Genomic DNA, 18,336 nt, shown 5'->3' with positions numbered 1-18,336 from the left:
CCATCTCCCAGCAGGAGCCAGTAGGGAAAGTGAGTCACGGGAAAAGGCCTTCCTCTGTCGGGGGGCCGAGTGACAGGTGAGACTGCTTATTGGGTATGGGATACTGGGTGGATTTATGAATCTCGCTCTCTGAGCCTGAGATTTTCCTTCTGTAAATTGTTGGATTAGGGGAGTTAGGTGACACACATTCAGCGCTGGGTGGTTATCTTTGTGATTAAACTGCACCCGAACCCTGCCCACCAATTCCTACAACCACCAGGGATGGGCCCCCCTCGAGCCTCGGTAGGAAGCAGCTGGTTGCCCCGGGGGCTCCCTGATGGGGGGTGCTGGGCAGACTGAGCGAACTACGGGCATGGTGATGTGCCTCTGGTCGGTTCCGTACCTAGGCTTGAAGGCCACAGGGAGGGCAGGTACCCGAGTCCTGAGAGAGAGCAGGGGCCGAGGGGCACCCAGCGGGAGCCCTGGTGGAGGAGCCTCGGCGGGGGAGGGGGCAGTTGAGTGGGGGTGGGGCGGGAGGAACCAGCCACCAGCCATCCACGGGCCAGATGACAGGGCTGCCACCATGTGACTACAGGAGTGTGTGCCTATCTGGGGCGCCAGATCCGCTGATGGTGGCTGGTGGTGCCACCAGGTCAGCGCTGGTGTACCGATGCACTCCTGTGGACGAGGCCGACCTTGGGGATATGGGTCATGGCCATCCGGGCACTCCAGGACTCAGAGGGGACAGAAGCGTGGTGGAGACTCGCAGGAGGGTCTGGGTGAGTGTTTGGAGGAAGTGAGGGGTCCCAGCCCTGGTGACCAGTGGTCAGTGGGTTTCCTTGGCAGTCCAGTGTGGCCTGGTCAGCTTCTCCCGTGCCCAGGGCCTGAGGATCAGCGGGTGGTCGGACGCACAGCACAGGGAGCAGCCAGGTTCAGAGTGTGTGTGACTTGAGGCTTTTCGCTGGTTTCTCTGCGAAGCTCTTGGATTTGGGTGTTGCAGTGGGGAGTCCGAGGCTTTACTGGAAAACTGGTGCAAGCGAGGCCCAGGGCCTGGGCTGGCCTCTTAGGCACCCAGCTCTCATGCCTGAGCTCCCTGCACTCTGTCCAGCTGAAAAGCCCACCTGGGGGTCCAGCGAGATCCACAGGGCTCTCTTCTGCTGAGTTTCAGGGTGGTGGGGGTCCCGTGGGGTAGTACGTCTCGGGAACCAGCATTCGGAGCCCAGGTCGTGTCCTGGGACAGCTGCTGGGGGGCTGCTGGCGGGGCAGGGGGCTGGGACTCTGCGCAACCGGGGCTGCACTCCATTGCTGAGCTTGCGAGGCGGGTGTGAGGGGGCTGGTCCTTTCTGACCTGGCCGTGCTGCCTGCCCTGCCATCTGTCCCGCCCACCTGTCCCACCATCTGCCTTCTCTTCTTGTTCCCTTCCTGGAGCTTGGCTGCGACTGCGCTGCTGCCCTGCAGTGACAAGGCATCCTTCTAAGGTTCTTCCGCTGCAGTGTTTACTTCCTATTTGGGAAGCAAGAGGCGTGAGAGGGATCCTGCCCTGGTCACTCTTACCTCCTCCTCTCTCCCACGTGGGGTCCTCAGTATCCTTAGAATGAGACCTGGGCTGGCCGCCAGCCCTGCCGTGTCCACTGATGTGACCTTGGCCGTTAGTCTTCTCCATCTGGGTCAATGTTGGGCCACCTCACAGAGGGGTCTGGGTGGTACCCGCTGAGGCACAAGCAGTGCTCTGCACCGGGCTAGGGACACTCGTGGTTCGTGCCACATTCTGCCGCAGCCCAGCTGGCCAGCCTCACAAAGGCTGGGTCCCTCCAGCATTGTCACATGCCTGGCTCAGACGGACTCCTGAGGGCGGGGCCTGAGCTCACACCCACCTGCATCCTGTATCCCACATCTGCATTCACATCTGCATCCCGCATCCCCATCCTGCATCGCAGAACAGGTGTTTGAATCAATGGGTAATTTCATCAGCTTTACAAAATTAGTTCTGAATTAGTCAACTTTTGCACTTTGGACTGACTCAGTACTGCTGTGTTTTTGGGTATTTGAGGCTTCTTTGGGGCTGCTTGTTCACTACTCTTCTAACCTCCTAAGCTAAATGCTACCTTCATTAATTTTATTTTTGTCTTGTAACAGTGAAATCTGTCATTGCTATGAATTTATTTTGAGAAAACATTGACATCGTGTGCCAAACAAGACATTCCTACTGGGCTCTATTTTATTCTCTTATAGTTTTTATTTCAAAATTGGGTGAGTACTTCTTTGTATTTATATCAATTGATTCTCTTTGCTGTGGACATTTTACTTAGGGACATTTAAAAGTCTAATTTAGGGGCTTCCCTGGTGGTCCAGTGGTTAAGACTCTGCGCTCCCAGCGCAGGGGGCCCGGGGTTTGATCCCTGGTCGGGGAACTAGATCCCACATACCGCAACTAAGAGCCCGCACGCCGCCACGAAGATCCTGCGTGCCGCAACTAAGACCTGGTGCTGCCATATAAATAAATAAATGTAAAATAAATAAATAAAAGTCTAATTTATAATTTGATTTTAAATGTCGTTGAACGAGGCTGCCTGATTCAAACCAAAGAGAGAGAGTTCCTGTTCCTATCTTTACCTTCCTCCAGTCGGCAGGCCTTCGAGCTGGCCTGAGGGTGACCCTGCCCTGCTGGACCGATTTAGTTCTGAGTGATGAGCCGGCTGGAGACTGCTGTGTTTGCTTCGTTCTCTGCATACTTAGAAATGGAAACGTAGCACCAAAATTTTCTTTTGGATTCTGTTAATCAGCACAGAATGAGTTTTGTAAGTTGTGTTCATTCATTTCCTGGACTTCTGCCCGGAGGTTCTGTCTCCCTAGTGTCTGGGATGTCCGGGTGAGTATGGCGGCCGCACTCAGTTAAGATTCTCCTGCTGCTCCTTGGCACCCCCGGGAGACACAGGGAACTTTTGATTCTTCTCTGGAAATGCCAGTCCTGAGGGGGCTGGAAAGCTGTCTCGGAATATCACTTAAAATTTAAAAACCAAAAAAAAAAAAAAATCAAAAAAAAAATTAAAAACCACACAGATCTTTTGTGTCTCAACAAAATAAAGATAATTGTTAGGTTTAAAAATTTTTTTTTTATTCTCTAGTTTCTGCTGTGTGTGTGTGTGTGTGTGTGTGTGTGTGTGTGTGTGTGTGTGCGCTCAGCTCTCTTTTTGCTAATGGTCAACACATTCGTAGGTGTGCTCTTAAGGTCTTTGATTTACTGAAAACAAAGCAAGGTGAGCCCAAAGGGTTTGTCTCTGTGCATCGATTCCAAGGTGGCAGATTCCACCACGCCCACCCGTGCCCTTCGCAGGGAGAGCGGGAGGCTGTTCGTAGTCACGGAGACGTTTAGCCCATGCAAGGCTCGTGGGGGTTGGCTGGGGTCCTCCAGGACTGGGTGCTGTTGTTTTCTTCTCTGGCCTCTCCCCGGGCAGGCAGGCCCTTTCCAGTTCTCCACAAGCCCCACTGCTCCCTTTTGTCTTCTCCCCCATGTAGGTGTCTTCCAGGCCCTGAAGGCACGAGATTGAACCCAGGTTGGGGGGGTCAGAGGGCAAGGGTGTCTCTCCCTCCTCCCAGCTTCTGAAACTAAGAGGAGGCTCCAGGGTGGGAAATGGGTCCAAATGGGCCTTAATGGAGGGATGTGGGTCGGGGTGGCGGAAGCTTGACTCAGGGTGGCAGGGACAGTGGGTGAGGGCACCATTCAGAGTCAGCCGGCTCCCCACCTCCCAGACCCTCTCCTTCCGTCTTTCCTTCCGGTCAGCACAACAGGAAAGGGGCAAAAATGTACTGCCAGCCCCTGACCCCAACCTGGTTCCTGTCTCATCAGGGAGGGGTCACTGGTGGCCCTCCTGGGCGTGAGTCAGCTGAGCCCATGGAGGGGGCCAGGGTCTGGACCTGCCCCATTCCTGGCCGTGTCCCTAGCCCTGCATCCTTGGCAGTGGGTGCTCAGGTGCCTTTGCTGGGTGTGTGCACGGATCGGTGAATCCCCGCCACTCTCCTGTGGAAAAGTCCCAGGGAGGTCTCCCATTGGCCCTGCCTGGGTCACATGTCCGCCTCCTGGGCCAATCACTGAAGCCCCCCTCCCCCCTGCCCAAGGTCGGCTCAGCCTACCTGAGGGGCTTACTCACCACCCCAGGGGTTTGGGCCAGCATCGCGAGTGACCCAGAGTCAGGCACTGATGAATAACCAAGTCCCCTGATTGGAGGAAAGAACCACCCTGGGAAGAGCCACGTAGGGGGAGGGGGCGGAACCCGAGCTCCATCGAGCAGTGAGCTGAGAAATTACAAAAATAAGTTACCTTATGTTCAACAAAATGTAGGGTGTAAAGACAGCCATGTGCTGATTCTTAGGTAGAAAAAGGAGGGAACCGAGGGTTGATTGGGTGTCTTTCCTTCTCTTCTGTCTTTCTCTGTCCCATCACGAAGGGCACCTTTTATAAAAACATGTTTGAGGGCTTAGCAACCCTTCCCGAGGGCTTGTCCTAATCCTGGAGACCCAGATCCAAGGGGACATCCTTTGGCACATCGGCTGGAGGGAGCACAGCGCGGAGGCCTGGGGTGGGCGTGAGCGCGTGGACAGGACAGCACGTGGCCGGCGGGGCTGGAGGGTCGGGAGGCCGGCAGGACGGGCGGAGGCGCACGGAGCTGGGCCTTCGCTCCAAGGGTGGGGTTACGCCTGAAGACCCAGAATCAGAAGAACGCCCCGTGCCTTTCCCGGGAGGTGAGCCTCTGAGAGAAGCGTTTCCCGCCACAAAGCCCCGCACCTCCTGGGTCGTGGAAACTGGGCCGAGCGCTGGGGGGAGGCTGGGGAGCGGGCCGCGCCCTTCCTTCAGCGGCCGCCTTCATCCCTTCAGCTTAGTTTAGGACTAAAGCTCCTTTCTGAGCGCTGATTCCACCGTCCCGCGCCCCGGCCCCCCCCAGCCCTCGTCTGGGGTCCGTCTCCCCGCCCCCGGGGCCTCGGGGGAGCCGGCGGGGTGACGGCCCCGCCCACGGTGGGGACAAGGCCACGCCCCCCGGGCGGCGCTCACCCGCTCTCTCCCCGCAGCGGTCGGACCCGCAGCTGCTGGCGCAGTTCTACCACGCGGACGAGGAGCTGAGCCAGGTGGCCGCCGAGCTGGACAGTCTGGACGGGCGGAAGGACCCCCAGCGCTGCACGCTGCTCGTCAGCCAGTTCCGCTCCTGCCAGGTGAGCGGCGGGACGGAGGGGAAGGAGGGCGCGGGCCAGGGGAGCCGTCTCAGGGGGGGAAACCGGACCGGAGTGGGGCGGGGGGGGGGGACATCCCAGGGACAAGAGCAGGCTGGAAGGGGCGGGTTCGCGGGACACCCTCGGAGAGGACCGTGGGAGGACGAGGAGCCGGCACGGGGAAGGGGACGACGGCCCGCGGGGCCGCCGGGGAGCTGGCAGGGTGGCGACCTCCTGCTGTAGGGTTCAGCTGGTCCTGGACACCATGCTGGGAATTCCTCTCGGTTCCCTGAACCCGGGAGGCTTCACCAGCACGAGAGCACGTGGATGAAGCAAGTTTTGTCAAGTGACCGTCTGGGTCGTTCACCAAGTTCCAGAACCTTCTCGGTGTATTCAGCCCACCAGTCTGAGTCCCTCCACCGGGGAGGTGAGGGCTGTGCGTCCTAGATCACAGGGGTGGGTCGGGGAAGCAAATGTCCCATCGTGTGTTTCAAGCATCAAGGGTTCTTACAGACTCCTTGAGGGGGCGGGAAGAGTACACCCCGTCCCATTCCCATCTCTCAGGAGGGTCCAGGGACCAAGGGGACAGGAGGGTCTCCTGACTGGCTGGTCTGTCGATGCCCTGCTTCCCCACCGGAGGATGTCCTTCCTGGCCCTCAGCTCGCCCACCGCTGGCAGCGAGGAGGCCTCTCTCTGCCCCCTCCCCCCACCACAGGGTGGGGCTCCCTGCAGGGGACTGTTTACTCCCAAGGCCACTTATGCCCGCTCACTGGCTATTGTAACTGCATGTTACACAGAGTGACCTAGTGGGGTGAAACTCGGCTTGTGCCTTGCAGAGCCTCGGCTGGGGAAATCAGAGAGGGGGGACGGCCCTGGGACTGGATGCGTGTGAGGCCACTTTGAAAACGTCGAGAAACGAATCATAAAAATCAGCTAAAGTAGTTCACGCTCACATAGCGACACAAGCATCTTTCACTTCTCACTGCTCTCTGAAGACCCCTGTGTCGGGGTCCCCAAAGCCACCCTGGGCTTCCAGCAGGAGGACACACAGGGCTCACATATACTCAAGGCTCTGATCCATCACAGTGAAAGGCTGTGAAGCAGAACCACCAAAGGGAGAGGGCCTGGGGCCGAGGTCCAGAGGAAAGAGGCGCCAGCTTCCAGAACCCCGTCCCGTGGAGTCACATGGGCTGCGTTCCACCCCCAGCGACACGCTGTCCCCAGGGAAGCTCATCAGAGACACAGAACCGGAGCTCTCATTGGGGGTCCGCAGGCCCCTCTGTCGGGCACACACTGAACTCCAGCCCCGGGGAAGGGGGAAGGGTGTCAGCACAGACACAGCAGGGGAGGCCAAGGGAGCCCCCCGGAGCCGTCCATCCCGACACCCCAGCTCCCGGACGCCAGCCCAGGGCCAGCCTCGCACGCAGGCCTCGCAGAGGGCGGCAGCCAGGCCCGCTGGGAGGACTCCTCTCCCCACCAACGCGTGGCTGAAAGTTATGGCTGAGGCATCCTGGGTTCTGGCTCTGTACTCAGCTGCCCGCCCCAGGAAAACGGACTTAGAAGAGGCGCCAAAGTGAGCCTCCCCGTGTGTACCGTAACTTCATAAAGGCTTGTCACTCTCACATTTGTTTCACTGGCCAGTTACTGGGGCTCCTTGTTTTGTCAGGGGCTCACACTACAGTGAATTTCTACAAAGCTCAGCTATTTAGGTTGGAAAGTCACTTTTATTTCTAACACCTCTCTTGAAACAGGTACTTTTTTTTTTTTTTTTTTTGGCTGTGCCGATCGGCTTGTGGGATCTCAGTTCCCCAACCAGGGATTGAATCAGGGTCATGGCACTGAAAGCCCGGAATCCTAACCACTAGACCACCAGAGAACTCCCCAAAACAGGCATTTTGCCATTTCTAATTTTCATTGACCTTCATGATGCTGCCAGTTTATTTGTTCATTCATTCATTCATTCAACAGCGCTTACTTGCAGAGGTGCCCCTGGGCAGAGGGTGGATGATGTCATAGGAGGGAGCCAGGCAGGCGCAGGGGAGGTGGGCATTTGGCAGGCCGTTGTGGTCAGGGAGGGGCTTCGACAAAGGCCGAGAGCACGGGGTGATGTGTGTGATCACAGCACGAGAACCGAGATAACGTGCTGATCTGACGGAGGCGGCTGGCTCCAGCCCACTCTGCCGGGTCACTTGCTGGCCTTGATTTTAGAGCACGGTTGCCCTGGGGAGGTCACCCAACTCCAGATTTAGCTGGTCCCCCATCCCCCGAAGTTCCCAGCACCTGTAAGTCAGTTCTAGAGGATGTGGACGCCCCCGCCAAGTACCCAGAGGTCATGAATTTCTCGGCCCTGGGTAGTGGCTCAGCCCCCTGTCAGGGGCACCTCAGGCCTCCCAGGTCCCATCAGACCAGGTGGAGCCTCAGCTGAGCAGGGGGCATCTGTGCAGAGCACGCATGGCAATGCCAGCCTGGCCTGGCTCTGCTTTCCGGGGGCCCCTGCGGGTCCTCACGTTGGTCTCAGTGCCGCTCAGGTCATACCTTCTGTCTGGGGTCAGCTGGACAGGCTGGTGCCACGCTGCGTGTGGTGTTTTGAACCTTCTGACCCGAAATGGGGTCTTCTAGCTAAGTCTCCAGCCTGACCAGGCACGCAGCAGAGGCCCAGTGAACCGCAGCTGCTCCTGCCATGCGGCCCTGTGGAGGGTGAGGCAGGTGGGTTCAGCCTCGCTGGGCTGACTCTCATCCCAGTTAGAAGGAATCTAAGTAACGCGCCTTTGCATAAACTAAACTTTCTTCAGGAAAATTGTGGACTGGGGCACACATGAGTGTGCAGGTGGTTTCTGATGACTTTTGCACGGGTTTTCATTTTCCTTCTTGCTTCAGAAAATCATAAAGGATTTAAGAAATCATTCTGATGGCGCAGTAGGATGAAATGAATTCTGGGTTGTTGTTATGCACTGAAGTGTGTCCCCGCCTCCGCCCCAAATTCATGTGTTGAAGCCCTAACTCATAGCGCCTCAGGTGTGACTGCATTTGGAGATGGAGCCCTTAAAGAGCTGATTAAGGTAAAATGAGGTCACCGGGGTGGGCCCTGATCCAATCTGAGTGGTGTCCTTACAAGAAGAGGCAGTTAGGACACAGAAAGGCACAGGGGGACGACTACGTGAGGACACTAAATCCCTTATCAGACAATGATTTGCGAACATTTTTTCCCAGTCTGTGGAGTATCTTGTCATTCTCCTAGCAGTTTTTTGAAGAGCCTAAGTTTCAAATTTTGATGAAGCCCAATTTACCTATTTTTTCCTTATATAGATCATCCTTTTGGTGTCATATCTAAGAAATCTTCGTCTAACCCAAGGTCATCAAACCTTCTCATTTTCTTTCAGAAGGAAAGAAAGGTTTTATATTTATTTATTTGGCTGCGTTGGGTCTGTTGCTGCACGCGGGCTTTCTCTAGTTGCGGCAAGCGGTGGCTACTCTTCCTTGTGGTGCGCGGGCTTCTCACTGTGGTGGCTTCTCTTGTTGTGGAGCACGGGCTCTAGGCACACGGGCTTCAGTAGTTGTGAGGTTTTTATATTTAGGTCTCTCATCCATGTTGACCTAACTTGAGTATATGGTGTGAGCTTTCAACCAACATTCATATTTTTTTGCAAATGAATTTTCAATTGTTCCAGCATCATTTGTTGAAAGATCATCCTTTCTCACTGAAAAGACTGTCCTTTTTGTACTAAATTGTTCTTGCACATTTGTTGAAAATCATTTGTCCATATCTGTGTGTGGGTCTATTTCTGGGTTCTCTAGTCTGTTCCGCTGATCTGTCCTAAGGCCAGTATCACACTGTCTTAATTATGGTAGGTTTAAAGTAAGTTGTAAAATCAGAGGGCCTCAGATCTCCAACTTTGTTCTTCTATTTCAAAGTTGTTGTGGCTGTTCTAGGTTCTTTGCATTTCCAAATGAAACATAAAAACAGCTTGTAGATGTCTACAAAAAGGCCTGAGTTTTTGATTGGGATCGCATTTAATCTATAGATCAATTTTGGGAAAAGCATTGAGTTTTTCACCATTCAGTGTGATGTTAGCTATCGTAGGGTTTTCATAGATGCTCTTTTTCAGGCTGAGGAAGTTGTCTATTCATAGCTTTCTGAGAGTTTTATCAGGAATGGATGGATGTTGGATTTTTTTCAAATGCTCTGTGTCTGTTGAGGTTATCGTGTGTTCTCCTTTCCTCTTAGTTTGTTGATGTGGTAAATTACATTTAGATTTTATTAACTGTTTTTATTACTGTCCGCCCCATCACCCACAGCAACAGCATCAGTAACAGCAGCTGATCCGGGAGGGACAGATGGGATCAGCCCCTGTAAGGTTCCTACCGTATGTGTGAGGTGGTATGGAACTCTTTGAAAGTAGTCTTATGTCTTTCTGTCATACGTGTTCGTCTTACATGTGTTCAGACTCACACTATATTGTCAGTGTTTTTGTTTAAACAGTCAAATTTTTTGTAGAGAAAATTAAACAATAATAAAGGATCTTGCATTTTTCCCGTGCAGTCGCCCTTTCTGGTCTCTCTGTTCCTTCGTGAAGATCTCAGTTTCCATCTGATGTCTTTTTCCTTTTGCACGCAAGACTTTCTTTAGTGTTTTCTGTAGTGCGAGTCTGCTGGTCATGAATTCTTATCTTGCCATCAGTTTGGAAAGCCATTTTTGCTGGGTTTAGAATCCTAAGTTATCATTTTCCCTCAATACTTGAAAGATGTTCTTCCACTCTTCTCACTTGCATTGTTTCCAGTGAGAACGCTAACGTCGTCTTACCTTTGTTCCTCGTATGTACAGTTTTTTCTCTTGCTACTTGTGAGATTTTCTCTTTTTATTAGTTTTCATCAGTTTGATTATGCTGTGACTTTGTATCGCTTTCTTTGTGTTTCCTGTGCTTAGGGTTCATTGAACTTCTTGGATCTGTGAGTTTATAGTTGTCATTAAATTTGGGGAAAAAATTAGTCACTATTCCTTCACATATTTTTTTGTTTCAGTTCTTCTCTTGGGTCTTAAATTATACGTATTTTGACATATTGAGGTTGTCCCAGAACTCACTGACGGTCTATTATTATTATTGGTATTTTCTCTCTGATAAATTTGGGAAGTTTCCATTGCTATGTCTCCAAGTTTATTGTTCTTTTTTTCTGACCTGTCTAATCTGAGGTTAATCCCATCCAGTGTATTGTTGTTTTCACCTCAGATACTGTAAGTTTTGTCTCTGGATCCGTTTGAGACCTTTTTGTTTCTTCATTGATTCTACGTAACTTTCTGAACACACACAAGTCAGTTATGACAGCTACCTTCATCCCCTGTTCTATCACCTCTGTCAGGTCTGGGTTGGTTTCGATGGGTTGCTTTTTCTTTGCATCATGTGTCATATTTTCTTAATTCTTTGCAAGCCTGGTAATATTTAAAATAATTTTTTAAAAATTTATTTATTTATTTATTTTTGGCTGCGTTGGGTCTTTGTTGCTGCACATGGGCTTTCTCTAGTTGCAGTGAGCGGGGGCTACTCTTCATTGCGGTGCGCAGGCTTCTCATCGCGGTGGCTTCTCTTTGTTGTGGAGCATGGGCTCTAGGAGCGCGGGCTTCAGTAGTTGCAGCACGCAAGCTTCAGTCGTTGTGGCTCGCGGGCTCTAGAGCGCAGGCTCAGTAGTTGTGGTGCATGGGCTTAGTTGCTCTGTGGCATATGGGATCTTCCCGGACCAGGGCTCGAACCCGTGTCCCCTGCATTGGCAGGTGGATTCTTAACCACATGCCACCAGGGAAGCCCAAGCCTGGTAATTTTTCTTTTTTTTTTTTTTGCGGTACGCGGGCCTTTCACTGTTGTGGCCTCTCCCGTTGCGGAGCACAGGCTCCGGACGCGCAGGCTCAGCGGCCATGGCTCACGGGCCCAGGCGCTCCGCGGCATGTGGGATCCTCCTGGACCAGGGCACGAACCCATGTCCCCTGCATCGGCAGGCGGACTCTCAACCACTGCGCCACCAGGGAAGCCCAAGCCTGGCAATTTTTTAATTGGATGCCTGACCTTGGGAATTTTATCTTGCTGAGAGCTGAATATTTTTGTTTTTCCATAAACTTTTTGAGCTTTGTTCTGTGATACAGTTTGGTTACTTAGAAATGGTTTGATCCTTTTGCATCCTGTTTCTTTAAGGTGTTAGGCAGGATCAGAGCTGTTTAGTCTGGGGCTAAGAATAGTCTGCTACTGAGGCAAGACACTTTCGGGTACCTACCCAATGCCCTGTGAACCGTGAACTTCTCTACTCTTCGGCCCTGTGCCCAGCTGAATACTCAGGGACCTCCCCAGAGGCTGTCTCCCTGGGCAGCTCACTTATGTCTGCTACTCTGTCCTCTGGATTCTGGCTGCCTTGGTCTCCCCGGGCTCTCAGCTCTATATCTCTTCAACTAGGGAGTTTGCTGGGTCCCACGTGGGTACCCTCTGTCTGTGCCACGACCTGAAAATTCCCTCCAGGCAGTGAGTTAGGCAGTCATAGCTCCCATCTCGTTTGTTTCTCTTCTCTGGGATCACTTATTGCTTGATGTCCAGTGTCTGGAGAACCGCTGTCTCATTTGCTTCCATTATTGTTGTTTGAAGAGGTAAATTTCATGCACATCGCTCCACCTTGGTTGGAATTGGATGCCCCAGTAAACGTCCGTTGAGGGACACTGTGTGTTCAGCACTGCTCTATCACTGGGGACCCATCAGTGCAGGAAAAAAGCCCTCACCCTCAGGCAGCTGCCATCCTGGGGCTGGGCAGGGTGGGATCACTGCCACTAAAAGGCCACACAGGGCTTCCCTGGTGGCGCAGTGGTTGAGAGTCTGCCTGCCGATGCAGGGGACACGGGTTAGTGCCCCGGTCCAGGAAGATCCCACATGCCGCAGAGCGGCTGGGCCCGTGAGCCATGGCCGCTGAGCCTGCGTGTCCGGAGCCTGTGCTCCGCAATGGGAGAAGCCACAACAGTGAGAGGCCCACGTACCCCAAAAAAAAAAAAAAAAAAAAAAAAAGCCACACAGCTTTGGGTGAGCCCTGCCACCTTGCTGGGCTAAGATTCCTGGCTCTCAATACCAGCTGACGTTGTCTGAGCACTTGCTGTTATTTTTGCCATTTGTTCATTACTTCGTTGAATCGTGAGAAAGAGACCTGCCCACCCAGAAAACCTTTTAAACAGAGCTGACAGTAGGACCACTTGATGTTGGTTGGATTTATTTTTATGTTTTGTGCGATTTCCTTATGGTGCAGAATTTCCTTCAGAATTTAGTGCATCAGTTGTTTGCATTAGAAAGTCATGCTTCCCGCTCACATCTACTGCCTAAGAAAAATGAAACTCAAGCCTCAGAGGGTGGAGAGGACTGTTGAGATACGAAATCGCTGAGGGTGAGGGTGTGCTGTCTTTTTTTGGAAGGCAACTCGGTGGAATGTAATTAGGGCCTATGAATGCACTTCACACTCTTTGACTTTGTAATGCTACTCCTAGGGATGAGTGGATTCTGAGGGACTAAACCCAAGATTCAGTGTCAGGCACCGCAGTGGTGATTGCGCTACTCACGGTAAATTACAAATGACGTAAATGTCCAGCAGAAGAGGAAGCAGGGAGTTAAAAGGATGGTCCGTGTGCTGGAATCTTACGTGGCTCCCCGTCACAAGCTGGATTTGTGGAAAGTGATAATAACACGTCCCAACAGTAAGTGACAGCAGCAGAGTACAAAATTACGTCCACAGATGATCCCAACCGTGCTGCTGATGGGAAGCAGCCCACGGGGACGAGAACCGGAAGGAAGCATGCCACCTGCAGTCACTGTCCCCACCTGCAGTCACTGTCCCAAGGACATTCCCTGCCCCTCCACTTTCCCATGTTTCCAGTTTCTCTGGGATGAATGGGTATTAATCTTACCGTTAACAAATTAAAGAAACAAACTAAACTTTCAACATTCTTACAATTCTACTGAATGGATGGTAGACGTTTAAAGAACAGGACAGTTTTGAGAAAAGAATGGGATGTAATTTAAGATGCAGTAAAACACGTTTGAGAAGACCAGTCTTACACGTGGTCTCCTAGTGATGTCTGTCCCGACAGCAGTCTTGCCTGTGTCGCGATCATGCCCAGGGTGACACAGGCTTATATGTTAATCAAAGCAGCACAGCAAGTGGGTGGTGAAAATCCACTTTTTGTGTGTCTGTCCACCTAGCAATTCCATTTCTCCAGCTCTCTCCTAAGAAATTTGTGTACAGGAGTTCAGAGAGATGCTCGGGGCGGTCATCGTGGCTGAGGCTGCAGGGAGCCCAGGTGCGCGGGTCAGCAGGGAAAGGTACAGCCGTCACAAAGGGCGAGGCACCGTGAACTTGGTGACTGACGTGGGAAGCGCCCTCAGCCCTCGTGGCGGGTGCTCTAGACACCTGGACGTGGGGAAGGGGGTGCTCTTCACTCTGGTTACTTCTGGAAAGTTTGAGCTCCTGGTAGCAGTTGCAGAGCAGGCCCACGTGTGCTACCACATCACCCCGTCATCCTAACCTGCACTGGGCTTGCTTCTCCGACTTGCCAAGCAGTCCTGTCAGCCGCCAGCTGGAGCTGCGTCTTAGCGCACTTCCTGTTTCTGTTTCAGGACAACGTGTTAAACATCATTAACCAGATCATGGATGCGTGCATCCCCCAGGACCGCGCCCCACGGGATTTCTGTGTCAAGTTCCCCGAGGAGATCCGGCACGACAACCTGGCCGGCCAGCTCTGGTTTGGCGCTGAGGTAGTGGGTGGCCGCCGGGGTCCGGGGTCACGGTGCTGGGCATTGTCCCGCTGTCTCTCTACAGGGCTCACCTGTGCGCACCTACAGGTGCAGGGCCCGGCTTCTCCTCCAAGGGTTACAGACGGTGCTGAGCCTGTCGGGTGGCGGGCAGGCGAGAACATGCTCCCTGGAAACTATACACAAGCAAATATAGACACGAGGCCTCACACGCGATTTCTATGAGGTTCTCAGGCCCCCAGACACGTAGGGCCTAAAAGCGGTTCTTTATTACAATAATGCTGGTATTCGGAACAGCACTGCCGGTCCTGCACCCGCAGGACTGTTTCTTCTTGCGGGGCGGGGCGGCTGCGCCCTGGCCCACACTCCAGCCGCCACTCACAGAGCCCCTCCGATCTTGGCCTTCACCTCCCGAGGAGGAACCTGAGGCACGGGAGGGAGGTGCCCGCCCGGGGAGGCAGGACCAGCCTCACCCCAGCCAGTGGTGACCCGTGGGACACCCAGACGACCCCTTGGCCTTGCTCTCGGGACCCTAGGGGCGTGCGCTGCCCCGTCCTCCCCGCCTCAGCTCTGCAGGACTCCTGGAATTCCCCCCTCCCCCACGCTGCCGGGCCCTCGTGCCCACCGGCTGCCCCCTTCCAGCCCATTCCACCCGGCTCCTCTGAGCCGCACCTGGTTGGGCGTGCCTGCTGGGGCCCTGAGTAGGCCGTCTCTCCCCCCAGCCTCAGTGCTCAGCTCTGCAAAGCGGGTCCCAGGGGCAGGGGCAGCTGTGCAAGCCATGAGGTGATGCAGGGAGCCTTTATGGACACGAGGCATCTGCTTCTTAGAACGCCTGGATTTCCTGGGGAGTCGCGGTCAGTCCTGGTGCGGTGGACCTGGAGTACGGCCGGAACCTGGCGTCTGTGGGCCGGGTGGGGAGGGGACAGGAGTCACATGGCCCGGAGGCCCCTGCATGGAGCCCCCAAACCCGAGGGCATTTGTTCTCACCGCCATGATGGCTCTGCATCTAAGAGAAACCAGGAGGGAGCAGGCCCCCCAGAGCGGAGGGGGGAGGGGGGCAGGAATATGAGGGAGGGGCTCCCGGAAGGGAGGCCCAGGAGGCGGCTCTGGGATGAGGCGCTCCAGCCCCGCCGTTGCTCTGCCCTCCGGTCCCACCTCTGGCTGTACAGTCTTCTCGGGCGCCGTGGGGGGGTCCTTTCTCAGCGCCCGCTGTCGTGGGTTCCGGAAGCTCGCACGCTCCGGGCGCCGAGGACACGCGGGTGGGGCCTCCCTGACGCTCTCTGCCGCCCGCAGTGCCTGGCCGCTGGCTCCATCATCATGAACCGCGAGCTGGAGAGCATGGCCATGCGGCCGCTGGCCAAGGAGCTGACCCGCAGCCTGGAGGACGTGCGAGGCGCCCTCCGCGACCAGGCGCTGCGGGACCTCAACACCTACACGGAGAAGATGCGGGAGGCGCTGAGGCACTTCGACGTGCTGTTCGCCGAGTTCGAGCTGAGGTGACCGAGGAACCCTAACCCTTCGCCCCGCGGGGAGGGCTGGGGGCGGGCAGCTCCGCCGGCTCTACGTCTGCAGCAGGAAAACTCCGCGGAGGGAGGCGCGGGCTGGTTCCGGGCCGTCGCGGGGGAGGGGCGGAGGCGGGCAGAGGCGACCCAGGGACGCAGGGGACGCCGGGTCCCGCCCTGCACCTCTGCCAATGGTGGTCCCGCGGGTGAAGGTCAAGGTCAGCACAACGCCCCGCCCCCAGCACGTCTCTGTGCCCGGACGTGGGACGCAGCAGGAGCCAGGAGGAAGCGGAGGCCCCTGGGGGCCTGCTGGGGCCCCCAGCTCCGTGGGGTGAGGGGGGCGCCTCTCCAGCTCAGCGGGTCTGCCCTCCGCACCCCCACTAGCTCCCTGGGGCGTGCCCGCCCGCCCGGGGCAAAGGACTTGGCGTGGTCCTTGGGGCCCTCACAGATCGGGCTGTGGAGGACCCGGGACTGCGGGGAGGGGCCTGCGCGGTGTCCACAGACACGGAGACGCTGGAGGTAGATGAGAAGCAGAACCCCAGAGCCCGTCCACGGTGGCCCGGTTAATGAAAACTGTCCGTCCTGTGCCGTGTGGGCCCCAGAAGGAAGGCAGGCATTCCAGCCGGTTCTCCAGGGAGTGGGCGCCACAAATGAGCTTAATAGTTTCGGCCGGCTCTGTCTGCTCCACATCTTTCCAACTGAGCTTTCATAACAAGAAAAAATAGTTAGTGACAGAAAAATGTTCTCAGCTGGGGAGTGGGTGGAGCCCCCTGGCCCTGCCCTGCGTGGGGGCCCAGGGGTTGTCCGCCCGCCCTGCACAGGGTCATTCACTACCTCGAGGCTAGGGACCGTCGGGGCAGTGGGCAGTGGCGGTTCCGGGGTGGACAGGGCTGTGGGACCCAAGGAGGTGCTGCTTGAGGCCTGACCCTGGGAGGAGCTTTGGCTCAAAATATAAACGGTGATGCTGGGGTGGCGGGGGGGTGTTTATGAAGCTGCTGAGATGCAGCCGGGCTGCAGTTGGAGGGACCTCATTTGGTTGTCAGTTAATACACCATTGGTTTCGGGAGACACCAGGTGGCCCTCACTCCCTTCTCTCTGTTTGCAGCTACGTGTCGGCCATGGTGCCCGTGAAGTCCCCGCGGGAGTACTACGTGCAGCAGGAGGTCATCGTGCTGTTCTGTGAGACGGTGGAGAGGTGAGGCCACCCGGGAATGGCGGGGCTCCCGCTGCCCCGGGCCTGGGTGAGGGCTGCAGCGGGACAGGGGCACCATGTGCATGTGCCACGGGGCCTCCACACACACAACTACCTCAACCCCAGTGTCCCCTTTCTCTGGGCCGAGACCCTTGAGGTGGAGCTGACGTGGTTGAGAAGGGCTCCATGCTCACCTCATCACCTCCCTCACCTCTCACCTCATCACTTCCTCACCTTCTCGCCTCCTTTCTCCTCCCTCCCCCTCACCTCCTCACGTCCCTCACCTCCTCACCTCTCACCTCGTCACCTCCCTCACCTCTCACCTCCTCACCTCCCTCGCCTCTCACCTCCTCACCTCCCTCGCCTCTCACCTCCTCACCTCCCTCGCCTCTCACCTCCTCACCTCCCTCGCCTCTCACCTCCTCACCTCCCTCGCCTCTCACCTCCTCACCTCCCTCGCCTCTCACCTCCTCACCTCCCTCGCCTCTCACCTCCTCACCTCCCTCGCCTCTCACCTCCTCACCTCCCTCGCCTCTCACCTCCTCACCTCCCTCGCCTCTCACCTCCTCACCTCCCTCGCCTCTCACCTCCTCACCTCCCTCGCCTCTCACCTCCTCACCTCCCTCGCCTCTCACCTCCTCACCTCCCTCGCCTCTCACCTCCTCACCTCCCTCGCCTCTCACCTCCTCACCTCCCTCGCCTCTCACCTCCTCACCTCCCTCGCCTCTCACCTCCTCACCTCCCTCGCCTCTCACCTCCTCACCTCCCTCGCCTCTCACCTCCTCACCTCCCTCGCCTCTCACCTCCTCACCTCCCTCGCCTCTCACCTCCTCACCTCCCTCGCCTCTCACCTCCTCACCTCCCTCGCCTCTCACCTCCTCACCTCCCTCGCCTCTCACCTCCTCACCTCCCTCGCCTCTCACCTCCTCACCTCCCTCGCCTCTCACCTCCTCACCTCCCTCGCCTCTCACCTCCTCACCTCCCTCGCCTCTCACCTCCTCACCTCCCTCGCCTCTCACCTCCTCACCTCCCTCGCCTCTCACCTCCTCACCTCCCTCGCCTCTCACCTCCTCACCTCCCTCGCCTCTCACCTCCTCACCTCCCTCGCCTCTCACCTCCTCACCTCCCTCGCCTCTCACCTCCTCACCTCCCTCGCCTCTCACCTCCTCACCTCCCTCGCCTCTCACCTCCTCACCTCCCTCGCCTCTCACCTCCTCACCTCCCTCGCCTCTCACCTCCTCACCTCCCTCGCCTCTCACCTCCTCACCTCCCTCGCCTCTCACCTCCTCACCTCCCTCGCCTCTCACCTCCTCACCTCCCTCGCCTCTCACCTCCTCACCTCCCTCGCCTCTCACCTCCTCACCTCCCTCGCCTCTCACCTCCTCACCTCCCTCGCCTCTCACCTCCTCACCTCCCTCGCCTCTCACCTCCTCACCTCCCTCGCCTCTCACCTCCTCACCTCCCTCGCCTCTCACCTCCTCACCTCCCTCGCCTCTCACCTCCTCACCTCCCTCGCCTCTCACCTCCTCACCTCCCTCGCCTCTCACCTCCTCACCTCCCTCGCCTCTCACCTCCTCACCTCCCTCGCCTCTCACCTCCTCACCTCCCTCGCCTCTCACCTCCTCACCTCCCTCGCCTCTCACCTCCTCACCTCCCTCGCCTCTCACCTCCTCACCTCCCTCGCCTCTCACCTCCTCAC

The 18,336-nt window shown here is 56.2% G+C and overlaps 1 protein-coding gene across 1 annotated transcript in view; it reads left to right on the top strand.

Annotated features, from left to right (window-relative positions):
• The window catches only part of LOC103072656 (lateral signaling target protein 2 homolog), a 17,386-nt gene extending 742 nt beyond the window's left edge, over positions 1–16,644 (top strand). The window contains exons 2-6 of the mRNA XM_007471632.1: positions 601–758; positions 5,044–5,184; positions 13,809–13,946; positions 15,237–15,439; positions 16,551–16,644. Coding sequence (XP_007471694.1) covers positions 601–758; positions 5,044–5,184; positions 13,809–13,946; positions 15,237–15,439; positions 16,551–16,644 — 734 coding nt within the window. The remainder of the gene's footprint in view (positions 1–600; positions 759–5,043; positions 5,185–13,808; positions 13,947–15,236; positions 15,440–16,550) is intronic.
• The last annotated feature ends 1,692 nt before the right edge of the window (positions 16,645–18,336 follow it).

Source organism: Lipotes vexillifer, unplaced genomic scaffold (genome assembly GCF_000442215.2).
Source record: "Lipotes vexillifer unplaced genomic scaffold, Lipotes_vexillifer_v1.1 scaffold328, whole genome shotgun sequence".
Lineage (NCBI taxonomy): Eukaryota > Metazoa > Chordata > Mammalia > Artiodactyla > Lipotidae > Lipotes > Lipotes vexillifer.
This window is presented reverse-complemented; position numbering and strand designations above follow the sequence as displayed.